Source organism: Rana temporaria, chromosome 13, assembly GCF_905171775.1.
Source record: "Rana temporaria chromosome 13, aRanTem1.1, whole genome shotgun sequence".
Taxonomy (NCBI): domain Eukaryota; kingdom Metazoa; phylum Chordata; class Amphibia; order Anura; family Ranidae; genus Rana; species Rana temporaria.
Window position 1 is genome coordinate 20,899,294 of NC_053501.1, and position 20,826 is coordinate 20,920,119.

Sequence of the window (20,826 nt, forward strand, 5' to 3'; positions counted from 1 at the left end):
GTAAATAAAAAGTACAACCTTTAGCAAAGAGAACTATATTGCAATTCAACCTGCTCTTTCACAGAGTTCTTGGTGAATCATAGCTCTATGAGCCTCAGTAAAACAAATCCCTAAAGTGGGGAGGGAGGTGAATGTAGTCCTGTGTTGCTGTGTGGCAATCCTGTTAATCTTCAGCTAGCTCTTTGATGTGTAGTTGCATGCAAGGAGACTTTGGATGGTAAAGCAAAGTAACTTTACTCAATCGGTTGTGAATAAACGGCAAACAATCTAGTTACACAGTTATTATAATATGCTTAGGTAACGGAGTAGTTATACACAGGTCCTAATTTTGAGAATTTTAGAACAGTATATGTTTTACTTACAGGTTGCTGTTTTTTTTTTTTAATTAAATGGAGTCTTGCTATTCAGTCGGTTTGAATGCAGCAATTGTTTAACAGAGTTTGCCTTTCATAATGCAACTTGTCTTTTTTTTCTATTCAGCCAATCCGTATATGTATCCTTGGTCCTCCTGCTGTAGGAAAAACAACAGTGTCAAAACTGCTATGCAAACACTACAAGCTGCATCACGTTCACATAAAAGATGTCATCACAGAGGCCATTGCAAATCTGGTATGTAAAACACTGCTGCAGTCTGCAACAATAAAGATTTTTTCCTTCATTATTATTGTTTCCCTTGTTTTCCAGAATTGCTTTCTATAAGTATATATCACTAAGCAATATACAGTTTTTGATCTGTGTATCTATCTATTGTCATAAAATCTTCAGTTTGAGCTGTGCTATGGAACACTAACCATTTCACCCTAACACCAACCAACCAGTAACCCAAACACTAATCTTCACTGTAGCCATAACACTTGACTAATGCAAGACAAAACCAGAGAATTTTCCAGCTCAATATACCAACCAGTCTGCTTACCCACCAAATTTACCTGTCTAACAGTATGCCTTAAAAACAGGTGTTTAGTTAGCACCCATTTAAAAATGCATGCGTAAGCTGTAAGGCCTCTTCATTGCACCCTGTATTACTTGCAGTCTTAAGCCTGGGTTCAAATTGCTGAGGGTTAGAAATCATGCAAGTTCAGCTGAAATGGCACAGTTTCAACCCGGAAATGCTGTCCTACTGCGGGGGCGATTTGACAGACATCTGTGCGGGTTCCCACAAATAGAGCTTTCTTTTGGTGGTATTTGATCACCCCTGCGGTTTTTATTTTTTGCTCTATAAACCAAAAAAAGCTGACAATTTTGAAAAAAAAATTATAATAATTCTGCTATAAAACATACCAAATAAAATGTTTTAAAAAAAATCAAATTTATTCATCAATTTAGGCCAATATGTATTATGCTACATATGTTTGGTAAAAAAAAAATCCCAATAAGTATATATTGATTAATTTGCACAAAAGTATAGCATCTACAAACTATAGGATATTTTCATGGAGTTTTTATTTATTAATTTTTATTTTTACTGGTAATGGCGGCGATCAGCGATTTTTAGCGGGACTACAACATTGCGGTGGACAAATAGGACACCTAACTGACACTTTTGGCACTTTTTTGGGGACCAGTGACACTAATACAGTGATCAGTGCTAAAAAAAATTGCACTCTCACTGTACTAATGACACTATTAGGGAAGGGGTTAACATCAGAGGTGATCAAAGGGTTTAATGTGTGCTTTCTAACTGTGTGGGGGATGGCTTAACTGGAGGAAGACACAGATCCATGCTCCTGATTAGCAGGAACACAATATCTCCATCTTCCTCTCTGACGGAACGGCAATCTGCCTTGTTTAAATAGGCAGACCGCCATTCTGTCTTTCATGTCAACTATCGGCGGGTCCCCTAGGACATTGCGTCCGCCGGACACAATGATTTGTTCCCGCTGTGTCCAATCACAGCGGAAGCGAGTTGCTGGCGGCACCCCAGACCCTGTGCATGAAATCGCCTACAGGTATGTGATGTCGTGCAGTAGAGCCGCCCTACCGCAGTATATTTGCGTGGGGTGGGTAATACAGGGTACCGTGAAGAGGCCTTGCAGCTTAAACTTGCGTTTGCAAATGTGTGCTAATCAAACCCCTGTTTTTAACACAAACTGTTAGACAGGTTAATTTGGTTGGTAAGCAGAATGGTTGGTGAGTTGAGCTGAGATTTTCTCTGGTTTTGTTTTGCATGTTCTGCCCTTCCATGTGCTCCTTGCTGTGAAGGGCAGTTATAGGTGGGGGCAGGGGCCATTTTGTTTAATAACACTGACTCAAAAACGAACCCTCCCTGTAACCCCATTAATAACCCTCCCTGTAACCCTTGGTTAAAAAAAAGCAAACATGCTTTAAAATTTAACCGATGGATTGCTAACCGATATGTCAAAACCGATCGTTAGTATGCAAAACCATTGGTTAAAAACCTGCGCATGATCAGAATCATGTCGACGCATGCTTGGAAGCATTGAACTTCGTTTTTTTCAGCACGTCGTTGTGTTTTACGTCACCGCGTTCTGACACGATCGGTTATTTAACCTATGGTGTGTACGCGTGACGGACCATCAGTCAGCTTCATCGGTTAACCCAAGACAACTGTCCTTCAGACCGTTTTCATCGGATGGACTGATCGTGTGTACGAGGCTTAACACAAACTCACTCTGCAACCTAAAAACCAACCCTACCTGTAACCCAACACTAATCTTCCTTGTAACTCTAAGGCCGGGTACTCACGACCAAACATGTATGGTGAAAGCGGTCCGTCGGACCGTTTTCACCATACATGTCTGCCAGAGGGCTTCTGTACGATGGTTGTACACACCATCGTACAGAAGTCCGCGCGTAAACAATACGCGGGGCGTGTCCGCGGTGTCGCCGCGTCGATGACGCGGTGTCGCCGCGACAATGACGCGGCGACGTGGGCGGCCCGCCTTTAAAATGCTTCCACGCATGCGTCGAAGTCATTCGACGCATGCGAGGGACGGCGGGCGCCTGGACATGTACGGTAGGTCTGTACTGACGACCGTACATGTCCGAGCGGGCAGAATTCCAGCGGACTGTTTTAAAACAAGTCCAGGAATATTTGTCTGCTGGGAAAAGGCCCGGCGGGCAAATGTTTGCTGGAATTCGGCCCGCTCGCGCCCACACACGACCAAACATGTCTGCTGAAACTGGCCTGCGGGCCAGTTTCAGCAGACATCTTTGCTCGTGAGTATGGGGCCTAACACTAACTCACTCTGCAACTCTAACACAAACTCTCTCTGCAACCTAAAAAACAACCCTACCTGTAACCCTAACACTAGCTTTACCTGAATCCCTAATACTAACTCTTCCTGTAGCACAAACCTTACCAATAACAAACACTTTCTTTAACCCTAAGGCCTCTTGCAAATGGGACAGTCTAGCTCCAATGCGTCCCTGACAGGGTTTCAGTGTGCCCAGATGGGACAGGTGCATTATCCAGTCCTGTTGCCTACAGCTTGTCAAAGTCTATAGTAGGCTGTGGCTGGACGGGGCTGAACACCTTACTGAGTGGTATCTCGATGGATCAACTTGGGTACAATCGGCCTGCCCATAGATGGTTTGAATTTTGCTGGTTCAGCAGGGACCTAAAAGCATCTATAGCTGGCTTAACCCTGCAGTGACGGGCCTTTTTTTTTATTTTAAGGAAAGGCTTGTAAAAACTCCTCCAGAGGAGGAAGAGGAAGCGGAAGAAGGTCCAGAATCCTATCAGGAACTGTTGGACTCTGTGAAGGAAAACATGGAACAAAATGGAGGTATTAGCCCTCTGCTACTTTTAAAGTGGTTGTTCACCTTTGAAATAATAAATGTATTTGTAACATGAATACACTGCAGCTACTGTACTACACCTAGTCCAAATTCTGGCTGGCTATTGTAATCAGCCTTTGAATGTATTGGCAACTATGAACAAAACCTTGGTGTCACTTAGGCCCCCCCCCCCAGGCAATAATAATCCTGTGATTAACATCAGTGTGCATAGGAAGTATGGATGTGTATGATGCTTTGTATGTCTGTTTGTAGTAGTAAGTGATCTTTACATAGAGAGCCTTTGATGTCAGGTCCCCACTTACCGCTCCTCAAAAGCAGTTGGTTGACTGGATTCCAAATACGGACAAACCAATATATGTGAAAACATATCTGCAATAATTATGTGGGTAGGGTAGTTTCATCAGTGTGAATAACTTGACTTTATTTTTTTTATTTTTATTAAAGTAGTAAATTTCCAACTCAAATTCGGACGGTTATGGCTTTTCTGCACTGCAAATTATAATGTCGCAATAAAGTTATCTTGTTGCCAAAATACATAAACAGAGGTTATGTTTGGTAAAAATCACATCACAATGATCAGTAGGTCCAAAGGTACAGGCAGCCGTATATGGAAATCTCAAATATTCTTTTTAGCTATTCTCCCTTTTTGTCTTCTAAATTTCCCTATTGGCCATATATTGTAATTGTGGCCTCACTGTGACAATTATGGAGGCTTTGGAAGAGGGAGTGGAGAGTGCCAAGCTTAACTTGTAAAGGACAATGTGAGATTTGTACATAACTTTAGATGCCTACGTTGTATGGATTTACTGATAAATTTGACATGAAGTCTTTACTAAACCAACACCCTTTGCAAAGAGATCAGCTACAGGAAGCCTACAGACAATAATGGTGACTAATCTTTGGCCCGCAGACAGACTTTTTTTGGGCACAGCAGCCATAGTACATATTCTCTTTAAAGTATAAATAAAGGCAATACTTTTTCTTTAGTTTTAGATGTGGGGAGGAATTAGAACACCTGTTTTATTGCTGTCTGTGCCCCCAATAGCACCCTATTTGTCCTGTTTACCATTATAATTGATTGTGAAAGTAAAAGGTTCCTACATTTCAGGTTTTCTCCGGAAAAGTAATAGAGGGGAAATCTTCCAATGTTCCAATCCAGTTCTGGTGGCCAAGGGATTCCCCTAAATTGCAGGGATTTTTCAAATTTCCTGTTTTGGCTATGGGACAGGAAGTGAAGATAAATCAGCCCAACGGGTCACTGATGACAAAAAATAAACCAACAGGGATTATAATCCTCCCTTACTCCATCCAAAAAGTTTTGCCTCCTATAGCTCTACTTTAAATGACTGTTTGGTAACCAATTTCAACAAGCTTTTAATAGCAAAATCAACCCAACCAAAGCAACCTACTGTCAGCTTTTATAGAAACCATGGAACAGGTCATAGTTTGCTTTGTTTGGTTTGGTCTTTTTTTGCAGTGGATTGTGACTTGTCCTGAAAATGGGCAAAATAAGAACTGTCTTTGATGTCTTGTGAGGGATGTTTTTTCTTTTTTTTTCCACAGTCAAATTGACTTGATAAATGAGTCATCCTGATCTGCAATATTCATACCCAAGTCTAGGTCATTCTGGTTTAAAAAAATCTGTGACCAGTTGCAGAAAATTAGAGGGAGCTCTTCATCTTCTTTATACCTATAAATTACTTTTCTAACTTTGCTAAATGTTATTTGCACCAAAAGCCAAATACCTAAATTGTAAGCTAACAGCCCTGGTGTATTTCCGTGGACCCCTTGTTCACTGATCTCCTATACGTTCCACCTTAGGCTCACACCGAGATTTCTTTGAAATCTTTTTCTTGGAATGCATTGGGGGACACAGGATTCAGAGACATTTGGGTTATTCTGCTGCTCTCTGGAGGATCTGGACACGAGGTAGGGGCGGTCACGGCTGACGAGCTGCTCATGTCTCAGCCGTGACAGCCCCTACCTCGGAGATCAGTGAACAAGGGGTCCACGGAAATACACCAGGGCTGTTAGCCTTATATGCCTATAATCTCTTTTGAGTCGGTAAGCAGATTAGAAATAAGAGGTGGAGGTCTCATCTATCCCACTTTCTAGCACGGGGCTCCTGGATTTGCTTTTTGCACGTATTTCACAAGATATATACTTTTTGGACATCACTGGAATTTGGACTTTTTTATGAACTGTAATTTACTTAGTCACTCACGATTTTTTAAGTCATAAATTTATTTTGCACAGGTTATACACACATTTATGGTGTTTATTTAATTTCACTTGTTTTTTTATGTGATTTGTGCAGCGCAGCTTATATAACTTTAATGGCATCTAATATTTCTATCTGACATTTTTGCTGCAGCAGCACTTTTTGTTTTCCTTTGTTTTAGCAGTGTTGCAATTCAATTCTACACTGTGTTTGTGATCAGCGCAGTATTTTTCCACTTTTGTAACAGAGGAGGCTCTGGCCTCAGCCATGGCTGGACTGGAGAAAAGATTGGCGACTTTAATTGCATCTTCTCTTTTAAGTGATAAACGCACCAGGTCTCCCTCTCCCCCTGCAGAGTTCCTTTTGACGGAACAACTGTCCCCAGAAGAGGTTGATTTACCCTCAGGGGATCAGGCAGAGGGTCAGTCAGATGTCTCTGACTCTGAGGATTCTACCCTGGAGGAACTGTTTTCGGCTTCTCAGTCCGAAAGGTTGTTAGTACAGTCCCTTACTGAGATGGTCCGTTCGGCCTTCAAGTTACCTCTATTAGAGCCAGCTTCTAGCTTGGTCTCTTCTTTGGGCTCTTTGAAAGCTCCTCAGGCGGATTATTCCTTTCCGGTTCATCCGCTACTAGAAGGTCTTATCTATCAAGATTGGGAACATCCAGATAGATTGTTTCTGCCTCCTAAAATTTTTTTTCTAATTTATATCCCATGGAGGAGAAGTTCACTAAAAAATGGAGTGGACGCAGCTATCTCCTGTGTGAACAAGACTCTGACCTGTCCGGTGGACAATGTGCAGATGTTTAAAGACCCGACAGATAAGCGACTGGAGACGTTGTTAAAAACATAATTTGCTACAGCCAGAGGGATAACCCAACCTGCAGTAGCAGCTATTGGTATCTGCCAAGCCTTAAAAAAACAGATGAAGCAGGTCTTGAAAGATGTCCCGGCTCAGCAAGCTCGGGAGTTGGCCGACTTTCCAAGGCCTTATGCTTGCAGTAGATGCCATCAAGGACTCTATACAACAGTTCTCCCGCCTTACGCTACTTTTAGTACATATGCGCAGGCTGCTCTGGTTGAAAAACTGGTTTGCTGAAACCCCTTGCAAGAAGCTTCTAGCCGGGTTTCCCTTCCACAGAGAGCGTTTGTTTGGGCAAGATCTGGATAGGTATATCCAGAAAATTTCCAGTGGCAAAAGCACGCTGTTGCCAGTTAAAAAGAGGTTTAGGGGTCCCCCCTCCTTTAAGAGGCCCTCCTCTCCAGTTTCTGGGCCTTCTGCCTCCAGGCAGTCCCGACGGCCTCCCGGAAGGTTTAATACAGGAGGAAAACCTCAAGGACAATCTCAGGCTCCCAAGAAACCCTGGAACCGTAAGCCGGCCAAGCCTGCGTCTAAGTCAGCATTATGAAGGTTCACCCCCACTCAGCCGGGTGGGGAGAAGACTTCAGCTGTTTGCAGGGACCTGGCTAGAAAGGATCCAAGACAATTGGGTCCTCTCCACGGGTTTCCGAGGGGTACAGGCTGAAGTTGCGAGAGTCTCCCCACCCCGCTTCCTGGCCTCAAGCGTCCCGAAAGACCCGGGAAAAAGAAAGTCTCTAGCGTTGGCCTTGGATCATCTGCTCTCCCAATGGGTGATTATAGAACTACCGGTGGAAGAGCAAGGTTTGGGTTTCTATTCAAATCTTTTTACGTCCCCAAACCAAATGGAGATGTAAGATCCATTCTGGATCTCAAGGTCCTAAACCAGTTCCTAAATGTCCAATCCTTTCAGATGGATTCAATTCGGTCAGTGACCGCCTCCATGCGGGGAGGGGAACTTTTAGCATCCATAGATATCAAGGACGCATACCTACACATACCTATCTTTCTCGGCCATCAGAAGCTGTTACGCTTCACGATAAATCGGCACCATTTTCAGTTCATGGCTTTACCCTTCGGACTAGTCATGGCACCTCAGGTGTTCACAAAGGTGCTGGCCCCCCTGTTGGCCAATCTAAGGTCTCACGGCATATCTATAGTAGCCTATCTGGACGATCTGTTGCTGGTAGATCGCTAAATTACTGATCTGAATCAAGCAATACGCAGAACCGTGCGGTACCTGGAGTCCATGGGTTGGATTCTCAACCTGGACAAGTCAGCCTTAGTTCCTGTGAAGAGGCTGGAATATTTAGGTCTGCTCATAGACACAGATCAGAGAAAGATATCTTTGCCTCAAATGAAGGTCGATTCTTTAAGGAAACTAGTCCAGTTGGTCAGTTCAAAGCGTCAGCCTTCCATTCGCCTTTGTATGTGACTCCTGGGGAAAATGGTAGCCTCATTCGAGGCCATCCCATTTGCCCAGTTCCACTCAAGGAGACTACAACATGCCATCTTATCCGCTTAAAACAAGAAAGCCCAAGCCTTAGACTTCCCTATGTTGCTCTCCCCTACGGTTCGGCAGAGCCTTTGCTGGTGGCTGTTTCCCCAGAATTAGATAAAAGGGAAGTCCTTTGTTCCAATATCTTGGCGGGTTGTGACCACAGATGCCAGTCTGCTAGGCTGGGGTGCAGTCCTGGAGCAGCTATCTCTCCAGGAAAAGTGGTCGGTCTCCGAGAAATCTCTACCCATCAACCTGTTAGGGCTAGACGAGCTGTCCGAATCTCTATCAGCATGGACAGACAAGTTGCGGGGGTATCCAGTCAGGTTCCATTCCGACAATGCCACAGCCGTGGCATACATAAATCACCAGGGTGGCACGAGGAGTCGTGCGGCCCAAAAAGAAGTGGATCAGATCCTGATTTGGGCAGAAAAGCATGTCCCGTGCATATCATCGATTTTCATTCCGGCAATAGACAATTGGCAGGCAGAATTCCTAAGTCGCCAGCAGTTTCTTCCAGGAGAGTGGGCTCTTCACCCAGACATCTTCCGGGGGAATTTGTCAGAGGTGGGGAACACCAGATGTGGATCTCTTTGCATCAAGGTTCAACGCGAAGGTGGACAATTTTCTCTCCCGAACGAGGGATCCGCTTGCTTGCGGAACAGATGCGCTGGTGTTTCCGTGGGATCGGTTCTCCCTGATCTATGCGTTCCTCCACTGCAATTGTTACCCCGCCTCCTTCGCAGGATAAAGTCAGAAGAAAAAACAGTAATTCTGGTCGCTCCAGCTTGGCCCAGAAGGGCTTGGTACGCAGAGATTGTAAGGATGTCAATAGGACATCCATGGATTCTTCCGCTCCGTCCAGACCCGCTCTCACAGGGGTCAATATTCCATCCTTCCTTACGGTCTCTAAATTTAACAGTCTGGCTGTTGAAATCCATATCCTAAAGAGGAGGGGTCTCTCTAATTCTGTAGTGTCTACATTAATTAATGCCAGAAAGCCAGCTTGTAGGCTTATTTATTACAGAGTTTGGAAGGCATATGTGGCCTGGTGCAAAGCCAAAGGGTGGCATCCTCACAGGTATCTCATTGGCAGAATACTGATGTTTCTGCAGTTAGGGGCAGACATGAGATTAGCCTTGAGTACCATCAAGGGCCAGGTCTCGGCCTTATCAATATTTTTTCAAAAGCCACTGGCTACACATTCTCTGGTTAAGACCTTCTTACAGGGGGTGATTCGTATTAATCCTCCAATTAAAACCCCCTTGTGCCCGTGGGACCTGAATCTGGTTCTCTCTGCCCTACAGAAACAACCCTTTGAGCCTCTGGCTCACATTCCCTTGGTCCTCTTGACCAGGAAGGTGGTGTTCTTGGTAGCCATAGCCTTTGCTAGGAGGGTATCGGAGTTGGCGGCCCTTTCATGTAAAGAGCCATACCTAATTCTTCATAAGGACAGAGTGGTCCTGCGGCCTCATCCAGCCTTCCTCCCCAAGGTAGTTTCAAACTTCCATCTGAACCAGGATCTGGTTCTCCCTTCTTTTTTTCCAGAACCTAGTTTTGCGAAAGAAAAATCATTGCATACTCTGGATGTACTGAGAGCAGTAAATAACTATCTTAAAGCTACTGCTCAGATTCGGAAATCTGACATTTTATTTGTTCTGCTGGATGGTCCCAGAAGCGGACAGGCAGCGTCTAAGTCCACTATTTCTAAATGGATTCGACGGGTCATTACTCAAGCCTATGGCTTGAAAGGAAAGATTCCTCTGCTTAAGGTTAAAGCGCACTCCACTAGAGCGGTTGGCACTTCCTGGGCAGTGCATCATCATGCCTCAGGTCTGTAAGGCCGCGACCTGGTCGTCAGTCCACACTTTCACAACATTTTACCAATTGGATATACGAAAGAGTGAGGAAGGCGCCTTCGGCGCAGTGTGCTGCAGGCTGCAGTTTGACTCCTTACGTCTGATGGTGCACGGCAGACTTTGGTGTCTCCCTCCCCTCATTTGACATTGCTTTAGGACATCCCACATAGTAATTACTATGCTTCTCTGTGTCCCGTGATGTACGATAAATAAAATTAGGATTTTTATAACAGCTTACCTGTGAAATCCTTTTCTTGGAGTACATCACGGGACACAGAGCTCCCGCCCCTCTTGATGGGGATGTTGGGACACTTATTGCTTTGCTACAAAACTGAGGTACTCCTGGTATGGGAGGGGTTATATAGGGGAGGGAACTTCCTGCATTAAGGGCGTGCCAGTGTCCATCACCTGAAGGTAGACTCTATAACCCACATAGTAATTACTATGCTTCTCTGATGTACTCCAAGAAAAGGATTTTACAGGTAAGCTGTTATAAAAATCCTATTTTTGTCAATAGTTTGGGGAAGGCCCTTTTCTGTATTGCAATAACTGTGCCTTTATTTACAAATCCAGCTTCATAAAGAAATTATGTGACCAGTATGGTGTGGAGGAACACAAGTGGTCTGCACACATCTCTTTACTAGGACATTGATTACGAACCAGATCTTCTCATCAGTACCTGACCTCACAAATGGCACAGATGCCTACAGTCCAGACTCTCTGGGAATGCCTTCCCAGAAGATTAGATGCCTCCATAGTTCAAAGGGAGGGGAGAAAGGGAAGGGCAACTCCATATTAATGGCCATTGTTTTGGAATTGGATATCCAGCAAACTTATAAACAGTGGGTATAAAAAATAATCGCCCCCCTTTAAAAGAATCACATTTTGCTTTGCAGCCTGAAATGAAAACAGGCATAGTTTTTTTTTTTTTAATCCAGCTGTATTTACTAGTGCAACTTATAACATCTAAGTGAAGCTAAAGTAAAGCTATAACACCAAACAAACAAATAAAAACATAAAAAAACAGAATCACTGTGTTTGAAAAAGGATCACCCCTGTTAGGTCAGTATTTTGTAGAACCGCCTTTTGCTTTAATTACAGCCTTTAGTCTGTTGGGATTTGTCTCTACTAATTTTGAACATCTAGACTTTGCAATTTTTGCCCACTCTTCTTTGCAGAACTGCTCAAGTTCAGTTAAATGTGATGGTTACTATTTGTGGACTGCAGTCTTCAAGTCATTCCACAGATTTTCAATGGGGTTTAAGCCTGGGCTCTGACAGAGCCATGCATGGACATTCACCTTTTTCTCCTTCAACCACTGTATGGTAATTTTTGCTGTGTTCTTTGGGTCATTGTCATGTTGGAAGGTAAACCTTCTTCCCATTGACAACTTTCTGGCAGAGGGCAGCTGATTTTCCTCAAGAATTTGATGGTATTTTTCTCCATCCATTCTTCTTCTATCCTGACAAGTAGAATAAACACCCCCATAACAGGATATTACCTCCCCCATAACAGGATATTACCTCCCCCATAACAGGATATTACCTCCCCCATAACAGGATATTACCTCCCCCATAACAGGATATTACCTCCCCCATAACAGGATATTTCCACCTTCGTGCTTTACTGTAGAAATTATATTATTTGGCCAAATAATTCATTTTTAGTCTCATCTGACCATAACACCCTTTTCCATGTGGCCTCAGAATCTTCAAGGTGCATTTAAGGTGCCAGATGAGACAAAAATGTAATTACCGTATTTGGACAATTTTTTTTTTCTGGCATGTTGATGTTGTATCTTTCACTTGGATGTTATAAGTTGCACTAGTAAATACAGCTAGATAAAACAAAAACTGTCTGTCTTCATTTCAGTCTGCATTGCAGGGGGGTGATTCTTTTCTATATCCACTGTAGGTGTTCACAAACATTTGGCCATATATTGTATATATTTGTCTCATGACATTTCTGAATGCAGGGCGTCTGGACGACAGCTACGTGATCAGGTTCATGAAGGAGAAACTAAAGTCTATGCCTTGTCAGAACCAGGGCTATGTCCTAGATGGATATCCGAAGACCTACGAACAAGCAAAGGAGCTTTTCAACTGTACGTAAGATCGCTTCCCTTGTATCAAATATTCTTGTAAGTGCTTTTTGTACATGTACAAGATGAGATTTCGAATATGTTTTGTTTCTGGGTTTTTAGTGGAAGAAGGAGAAGAAGAGGAAGAGAGTAGGAGTAAAGCTCCACGTTTTGATAAAACCATCACTCCAGGTGAGTAAAAGTGGAGACCTGTAAGAGCAGTTTTATTTACTAAGACTTGTAAAGAAATGCTTTCTGTGATTCTCCCATGAACATTGAAAAATTGAAAAAAGAGAAGAAAGAATGAGAATAGTGTAGAGTAGGTCCCCTCAGCCTGGGCCCCCCCTCACAAAATGGTTCGGTGTTCAGGGAGTCTGAAGATGAGCAATTCAGAGATTCCACATTTTTTCAAACCTAGCTTGCTTATCTCTTCAAATACTGGTCAGTTTTTCATTAATCATAATCCCGGATATTTTATGTTTCACCAAAGTAACATTGATCACGAGTGATTTCCATGCACACACTATGCTTATTTTAGCCGCTAAAAGAATGAAAAATATGAGCGTTCATAGATGCCTGGGGATCTCCTCTTGCAGGTCAGTAAACAGCGCCGCTTTGGCACCTCTGGGTACATTCTGTCCCGTCGCTGAGAAAATCAGGTTGAACATCCTGATCCAGAAGCGTCAGACCTTTGGGCAGGACCACCAGACATGATACATATCACCTTCCTGTCCACATCCCTGAAAACATAGGGGTGAGGTAGCAGGATATCATTTTGCCAGCCTTGTTGGGACAAGGTACCAGCGCGATAGCACTTTGGAATTTGTCTCCACCAAGGAAGTGTTAAGTATGCCCTTGTACACCATGGTCAACCATTTTGTCCACTCCTTCTCCTCGACTGTTTCTCCTAGGTCCGATTCCAATGCCGTTTGGTAGGAAGGTTTGTTACCCTGATTGCTGAACAGGGCATATAGCTTCGTAATCCCACCCCGTGGTTCAGGCCATGTGTGCTTTTACTTTAATAGGTTTCTATGCAGAGCTGCACCAGATTTTGCAATGGAGAAAGGGAGTGAAAAAAATAGGGCTCTACTGACAGGTAACAAAACTGTGTTAAAGGGAGAACTCGGGAAAAACAAAAATTGCAATGATAATGCTAGTTATAATATGTATCATATAAATATATATTTTTTGCCCATGTTTCCACTTTAAAGTGAACTTGTTGCTTTGCCCTGTATGGACATAGAAACATTTTAAACTGAAAAACTCTTCTAGCTAATATCATTCCAGGTAAAATAATTGCACAATGAATACAGAAGTATGTTGGTGGATTACAGAGTGAGCTTTGCTTGATATATTTCCATTTTCTCTGTTTATAGAATATGTTATATCTTTGGATGCATCTGAGGAATTCCTTAAAAACCGTGTGATCAACCTGCCAGAAAGCATAGTTGCAGGAACGCATTACACACAGGAGCGGTTCCTTAGGGCTCTTGCTATGTTCCGAGAATTGAACCCTGAAGACGAGACTGTTCTCAACTATTTTGATGAGGCTGAAATCCATCCATTGCATATTGGTATGTTGTACAAGGGTTCCCAAAATGTTTTGGGCTGCTGACCACTTGCCTCCCAGGCCACATTCCTATACATATGTAAGGATTGTGTGTGGTCCTGACTTTTTTTTATTAGAGTGAAAGTTAAAGCGATATGAAAGCCTTGTTTTTTTTAAACAAACATGTCATACTTACATGCTCTGTGCAGTGGTTTTGCACAGAGCAGCTCAGATCCTCCTCTTCTCTGGTTCTGACTCCTCCTTCCTGCCGGGGGAAAGGGAGTTACCGCTCCAGGTTGGTCTAGTTCAGGGATATGCAATTAGCGGACCTCCAGCTGTTGCAGAACTACAATTCCCATGAGCATAGCAAGACTCTGACAGCCACAAGCATGGCACCCAGAGGCAGAGGCATGATGGGACTTGTAGTTTTGCAACAACTGGAGGTCCACTAATTGCATATCCCTGGTAGTTTGTAATTATCCTCTTCCCAGAAGCCACAGGTGCTGGCAATGCGTATAGCAAATAAAAAATGAAAGGATGTTTCTGCACAGCTGCACTCCAAAAAATATTGCCTTTATTGGTAAAAAAGGATCAAAACCTACAAGCCACAGCAAAAACTGAACACACAGTTGACACGTTTCATACTTAGTGCTTAATCATAGCTCATGATTTCCTTTCATTTTTTATTTCCTCCTTGCTGCCGGCTGCTTCCACAGTGAGCAGCTTGCTCTGGGGGCGCCCAAGCAGGCATGCTCCCAACCTGCGGCTCTGTGTTTCTATTCACACGTGGAGCCGCGGCTTGGCCTCAACCTGATTGGCTCACTGTCTGTGAGAGCCAATGGCGAACGCTGCTGTCAAAAGACAATCAAGAAGGCGAGTCCCCAGAGGGGCAAGGCTCTTGTGGACATTGCTGGATTGAAAGGGGGCTTAGGTAAATTGCATAATCTATGACCTGCCTTGCATTTAGGCAAAGCATGCGTGTATTGTTTTAGATAGACATGATGCCTGCTAAAAGGTAATCACCATTGAGTGGGCATTACTGCAGTGATGTGCTGGCTCCATCTGACTTATCCCTTAAGCTATGAGTAAGCATCACATGATGTGAAACATGTCAGCCACCTTTTTCTTGTTGTTCACCTCATTTTGACTGCATCGCTTTGGTTGTTTTTTGGATTTTATTTGTACAATAAAGACATCGTTTTGAGGAGTGCGGCAGTCCAGGACCTTCTTCTATCCAATGAATTATCCCTCCATTTGAACTACACAATCCCCCCTATGCAGCATTTTTTTTAACCCTTATACTTGGCTTTTTCCCAGAAGTCTTTGTGCTGGGCTTATAACTTCATCCCCAATTTCTCCTCCTTCAGGCGTAGCGGGCATTCTTCCAGGACTAAGCGGCACTCGCACAATTACATGCGAGTGCTGACCAGTCCTGCAGTGCTGTGAGCTCTGCCTAGGTGATAACACCACCCCCATCCTTTAGTGGGGAATATAAAAGACAGGCTGGGTTTACAGGATAAGGGCAGTATGGCAGAGTGTCATTCTGCTCTTAAGAGGACTGCCATCATGGACAGAGGAGGAAGTTGGAGACATAGTTGGAGTGTGGAAAGGATAAGTGATGCTTGGCACTGTTAGGTGGACTTAAAGTGTCTAAGCTACAACACCTAAAGTAGAACTCTAGTCTGCAGTGATTTATTTTCTTATTCTTCTCCCCTGTATGCTGTGCAGCCTTCTTCTTTAACATGAATCAGAGGTTTTGTACTGTAAAGTGCACTCCTATTATTATGAAAAGTGTAAGTACAACTTTTCACAAGAAATGAAAAGGAGAACTAACAACCTTCACCCTTCTCTTCTTATTTTTTCCTTTGGGCTTTTCCGGACAGATCAGAGCTATTCCGATTGGTTAGAATCACTCTGATCCACCCTGGAAACCCAAGGAAGAAGAATGGGTCTTTCAATTTCCCCGAAAGCAGCACTGGCTGCATGGGTTGAGTTTGGGGTAGGGTGTACGATGTTAGTACACTTCTTCATCTTTTGTGAACACTTTTAATAATAATCGGAGTGCGCTCCCTTGTATGCACAACATACAGGGAAGAATACACATGGAGTTCTGCTTTAGGTGTTGTAGTTTGGAATGTCAAATGAAATGTTTGTTTTTTGGCTCTCTTGGCTCTGACACTGCTGCACCCTTTCCCTAAACTTTTTCTCTACCACCCCACTACACAGGGGCAGTGGTGCCCATTTTGGGAACCACTCCTATAGTGTATGAGATCTCTAACAGCCTCACAAGTCGGTAATTTCAACAGCTCTATTATTTTATGAAATTCCTTTTGTCATCTTGGTCCTTACAAAAAGAAATCGGCACAACAATATTGTTTACTTATAAGGTGGGCAAAATATATGGCCCCTTTCACACGGCTGCCTCCGTTTTGTGGAATCCGCTTGCTTAGCAGGGGATCACTCCGCTGATCCCCGATGAGCAGGCGGATGACAGGTCAGTCGCCACTTACTGTGCAGAGACTACACGGACCCAGTCCCGCTCTCCTCTATGGGGAAATCGGCAAACGAATGGAAAATAGGACCACCATCCGTCAGGATTTTGCAAGCAGGATCGGATAGCGGCGGATGTCACTGCTGACACCCACTGCCCCATAGGGGAGAGTGCAAGGTCTGATCAGAACCAACTGAAAAACTGAAAGGGATAAAGCAGGGAAGGGTTGGAATCTCTGTCAGATTTTTATTGCTAGGGAGACTTCCCCTGACTTTCTGTTTTGATGACATGTCTCGGAGAAAAGAACGGATGAGAAATCTTTACAGCAAAGACAGAAACATACATTTTAGAAAGGACAATTTTTAAACAGAAAAGACAATTGTGGCTGTGTTTGTAAAGCTAACAAAAAGCCTGCAGTGTTTTGTATATATTTTTTTTTATATATTTTTATATTTTTGTTTAAAGTTTTCTTTGAATCCCATAGATGTTTCAAAAGACGATGATCCAATGTACAGAGACATCTTAAAGCAAATCAATAAAGCCGTAGGGGAGTCTAGGAACTATGGACTAACCATGGCAGAACAAGCAGAGCTGGAACTTCAGGAAGCAGAGGAAAGCATTTCTCAAGAATTAAAAAGAAAGGCTGAACTGGAGCGGAGGGAGGCTGAAGAGGAAGCCGAGAGAATGGCTCGCTGGGAGGAATGGGTAGGTTGGAGAAAGTTGTATTTCTTTAAGTGAATTAAGCATCAAATGTATTTTGTGGTCTTAAATCTGAATACCAGAAATTCAGCTACTAAAAAGTGAAGGCACACTAGGAGTTAAGACCAAGGAGCTGCATAATATCTCCCAAACGTATCTTTATTATTTACTTTTGCAGGTTTATTGCTCTGCTGGAGTAACACTCTGGGATCTGAGAGGAGAGAAGCACACAGAGCAACTATGCCCGCTCTGCCCCTCTGCTGCCCATTCACAGAAGCCTTTGTATATTGTGAATGTTATCATATAATACAAAGGCTTCTGTGATTGGTCAGTAGGAGGGGTGGGCATATCAGCTGAACCGAATCTCATGTTCATGATGCAGAGCTCGGAAGAATCAGCATTAGGCTACTGGAAATACAGCCTCAAAGCTGTCCGATATAAATAGTAAAGATAAGGCCGCTCCTGCAAAGTGAGCCCTCATATATATGTCAATGTAAGCTAAGTATGTAACGGAAAGGTATGAGCACATCTGACGATTGCATGTTCCTGTTATATTACAGAACAGTCGCCTTGAAGAGGTGAAGCAGCAAGAACGGGAACTACTGGAAGCTCAGTCTGTCCCTTTAAGAAATTATTTAATGAAGAATGTTATGCCAACTCTAATACAGGGGCTGAACGAGTGTATTAAAGTCCGCCCAGGTGACCCAATAGATTATCTGGTAAGAGTCTCTGCCAATTATTTCTAAAAGTGAAGGTTAATGGCAGATCACGACCATTCACACCTAACTGGTTGATAGTTGCTATGTGTATGGGAAGCACAAACACTCCTTTGCTGATTCTTATCTGCCAGGGAGTACAGTAAAACCTTGGTTTGAGAGTAACTTGGTTTGAGAGCGTTTTGCAAGACAAGCAAAATATTTTAATACATTTTGCCTTGATGTCTTGATATAAGAGTAGCGTCATGTCACAACTGAGTATAAAAAAGAAGAGAGGAGCCTCTAAGGGCTCTTTCACACAGGCTCTTTTTTAAGTGGACCTGAACGGGCGCTCCATGCTCCTCTATGGAGCCACGCATGTCAGCGGTGACATGCCCGCTGACATCCGACCCGCTTCGATCCGCCAAAGTGTGACGGAGGAAAAACCTACTTCCGTCTGGCGGATCGGATCAGGTGAACACGGACAGACGGTCCGTATTCATCCGATCCCCCCATAGGGGAGAGCGGAGAAAAGACAGGGTGGTCCCTGCACAGTGTGCGGGGACTGCCCTGTCATCCGCCGGCTCAGCAGGGATCAACTGAGCGATCCCTGCTGAGCAAGCGGAGGTTCACGGGCGGATCATTACTGATCCGCCCCGTGTGAAAGGGGCCTTAGTGTATCAATATGGTTACATTTAATGAAGGTACAAAATTTAGCAACTTATTCCTACACTTAGAGGTGCCTCTCTTTTTCTTTTATACCCTGTAAAACAAAAAGCTTTGATATACAAGTGCTTTGGATTACAAGCATGTTTCTGGAACGAATTATGCTCGCAAATCAAGGTTTTACTATATTTTTGGCGTGATAGGAAATGTCATTGTATCACCTGTTCTTTGTCTCCCACATGTTTGGCAGGAGTGAAAGCATGTGTATTGCACAGATGTATCTATTTACAGTATCTATGAGTTGGACTGGTCTTGCAGTCTTTAGTTGCATGTTCACCTGTTGTAGGCTCCTGGCCGGCAACTGTTTATGATTCAAATTGATAGCATAGATTTAGAGTGCAATAGCTGCGAGTACCCCAACCTTAGTATGCATACACAGACTTCTTACCCACCACTCATCCTGCAATGCAGTGCTTGATGCCAAAATGATCCAATAAGAGTCCTAGGCATTGCTACATAAGTATGCCTGTGCCATGACTGTCACTTTTTTTAGAAGCTGGCAGTACTTCCTTTTGTGTGCCATCCTCCCATAGGGTTAGTTTAGTGACCATTATAGGTTCACTTTGATGCTCAGCTCTAAAAAAGTGACACAGAAAAGCAGGGCATAATTTGCTACCCATTACCTGCAATTGGATTAAAGCATCTATTGTGGAGGACTATAAACATATGAGCTGCTTTGTCTGAGCAAGCGTTCTGAGGAACACTAGACAACAGTGAAAAGCTTACCCATAGCAACATTTTGAAAGTTTTCCTTTTGGGCACAGAAGATTTATTATTTCTGTACAAACACAGTGAAAGTGCATAGACACACACAGTAAGCTGTTCCTTAAAAAAGACAGGCAGAGTGCAAGGGACTGGTCACCAGTCTTTCCTGTGGTCTTCTTGCAGCTGATCTTTGCCCATAACTGACTTAACATGCCTAGTTGTATACTGCCTTTGTGTGGAGGCGGTCATTTTGGTAGAGGCAGGGCTTTGATTCCTCATATCAGAGCTTCCAGCAAGGAGAACAATGAGCAATGCAGTAGTTCTATCACCAATTCTCACTCCAAATCTCCTGAGGCTAGCAGTCAGAGGCAGCAGTGCCTTGGATCTCATACTACAGATATACAGTGCCCTCTTATTTTCCAGCAGGAATTAAAGACAAAGTGAAAACATTTTCAGGGTACTGCTTAGACACAATTAAAAGAGAAGTATGGCTTTTAAAAAAAAAACATTTATACTCACCTAGGTGGATGCAGCATCAATCCGATGCTGCATCTGTCCCCACCTGCTCTGTACTGAAAACTGAGTGCTCCCCTCCGCTCTGAACAAAGAGCGCTGACTGTCAATGGAGCGCTGGGCAGTGATGGGGGCAGGCTCATGGAAAGGCTGAGCCAGGTGCCAGTCCAGGCTTCTGGGTGGATCCTGACTTCAAAGCCAGGATCTTTCCCGAGCCTGGACTGACTGATTGACGTCAACTGACAGCGGGCTGAAAATGGGTCACAGGAGTGCAGAAGGAACTACACTCCTGTGATCCCCAGGAGGAGCATAGCCAAAAACCCTTTGGTTATACTTCTCCTTTAACATTTCTAACTGTACCCTATAACATAGCAAATCTTCACTTTTTAAGTTAATCTCCCCTTTAACTTTGCAGTTTCTCAAAAAATGTGGGGTGATGCTTTCATTTATAAATATAAATGTTATTTGCTACTGTCCCGATTCTTTGTTACCATGAATTGGCCAAATTTTCACTTTGTATTTTAATTTTCCTACAGGCGGAGTATCTGTTCAAGAATAATCCTGAAATTTAATGATGACTCTTTTAAAGTTGTAAAGGTTTTCACTGTGCCTTCCTTTTTGTTTGTGCTAAATTGTACACATATAGCAATTGAGTATGGAATTGTTAAATCCTCTGTTAGATTCTTACTGCTGTCTGCGTCTCCTACTGGGGAGATTAACCCTCCCTATATGTTCAGGTGGTCTATGTCCGCATACAGAAGGTGATGGGAAATCCAAAATGTTACAGTTGTCCCTGGGACAGGAGGTGACAGAAAATCCTCCAATGGTTACACCTGTTGCAGTGATAACTGTCTAAAGCCTCGTACACACGGTCGGACTTCAAACAAACTTTTCCGTGGATTTTTGTCCAAAGGGAGTTGGCCAGGCACACCTATAGCATACACACGCTCAGACTTTTCTGCAAACTTTCCTAAAACTTTCCCAACATCACGTGGTTTTTCAGCTCTTTACCGCCACCCTTTGGTCAACTTCTGCTATTGTTGGTTGATTTTAACATTGGTTCTGGGCATGCTTATTTGCACTTTGTACAAAAGTCCGATGGCTTGCTGTACACACGGTCGGGCTAGGCACCATCGGATTTTTGTTGCCGAAAAGTTTGTCCGTTTGCAG

The 20,826-nt window shown here is 43.5% G+C and overlaps 1 protein-coding gene across 1 annotated transcript in view; it reads left to right on the forward strand.

Moving 5' to 3' along the window:
* Positions 1 to 20,581, forward strand: part of AK7 (adenylate kinase 7) — a 50,961-nt gene extending 30,380 nt beyond the window's left edge. The window contains exons 11-18 of the mRNA XM_040333889.1: positions 481 to 609; positions 3,641 to 3,749; positions 12,174 to 12,302; positions 12,402 to 12,470; positions 13,655 to 13,852; positions 16,803 to 17,023; positions 17,578 to 17,736; positions 20,193 to 20,581. Coding sequence (XP_040189823.1) covers positions 481 to 609; positions 3,641 to 3,749; positions 12,174 to 12,302; positions 12,402 to 12,470; positions 13,655 to 13,852; positions 16,803 to 17,023; positions 17,578 to 17,736; positions 20,193 to 20,228 — 1,050 coding nt within the window. The 3' untranslated portion in view covers positions 20,229 to 20,581. The remainder of the gene's footprint in view (positions 1 to 480; positions 610 to 3,640; positions 3,750 to 12,173; positions 12,303 to 12,401; positions 12,471 to 13,654; positions 13,853 to 16,802; positions 17,024 to 17,577; positions 17,737 to 20,192) is intronic.
* Positions 20,582 to 20,826: the final 245 nt, after the last annotated feature.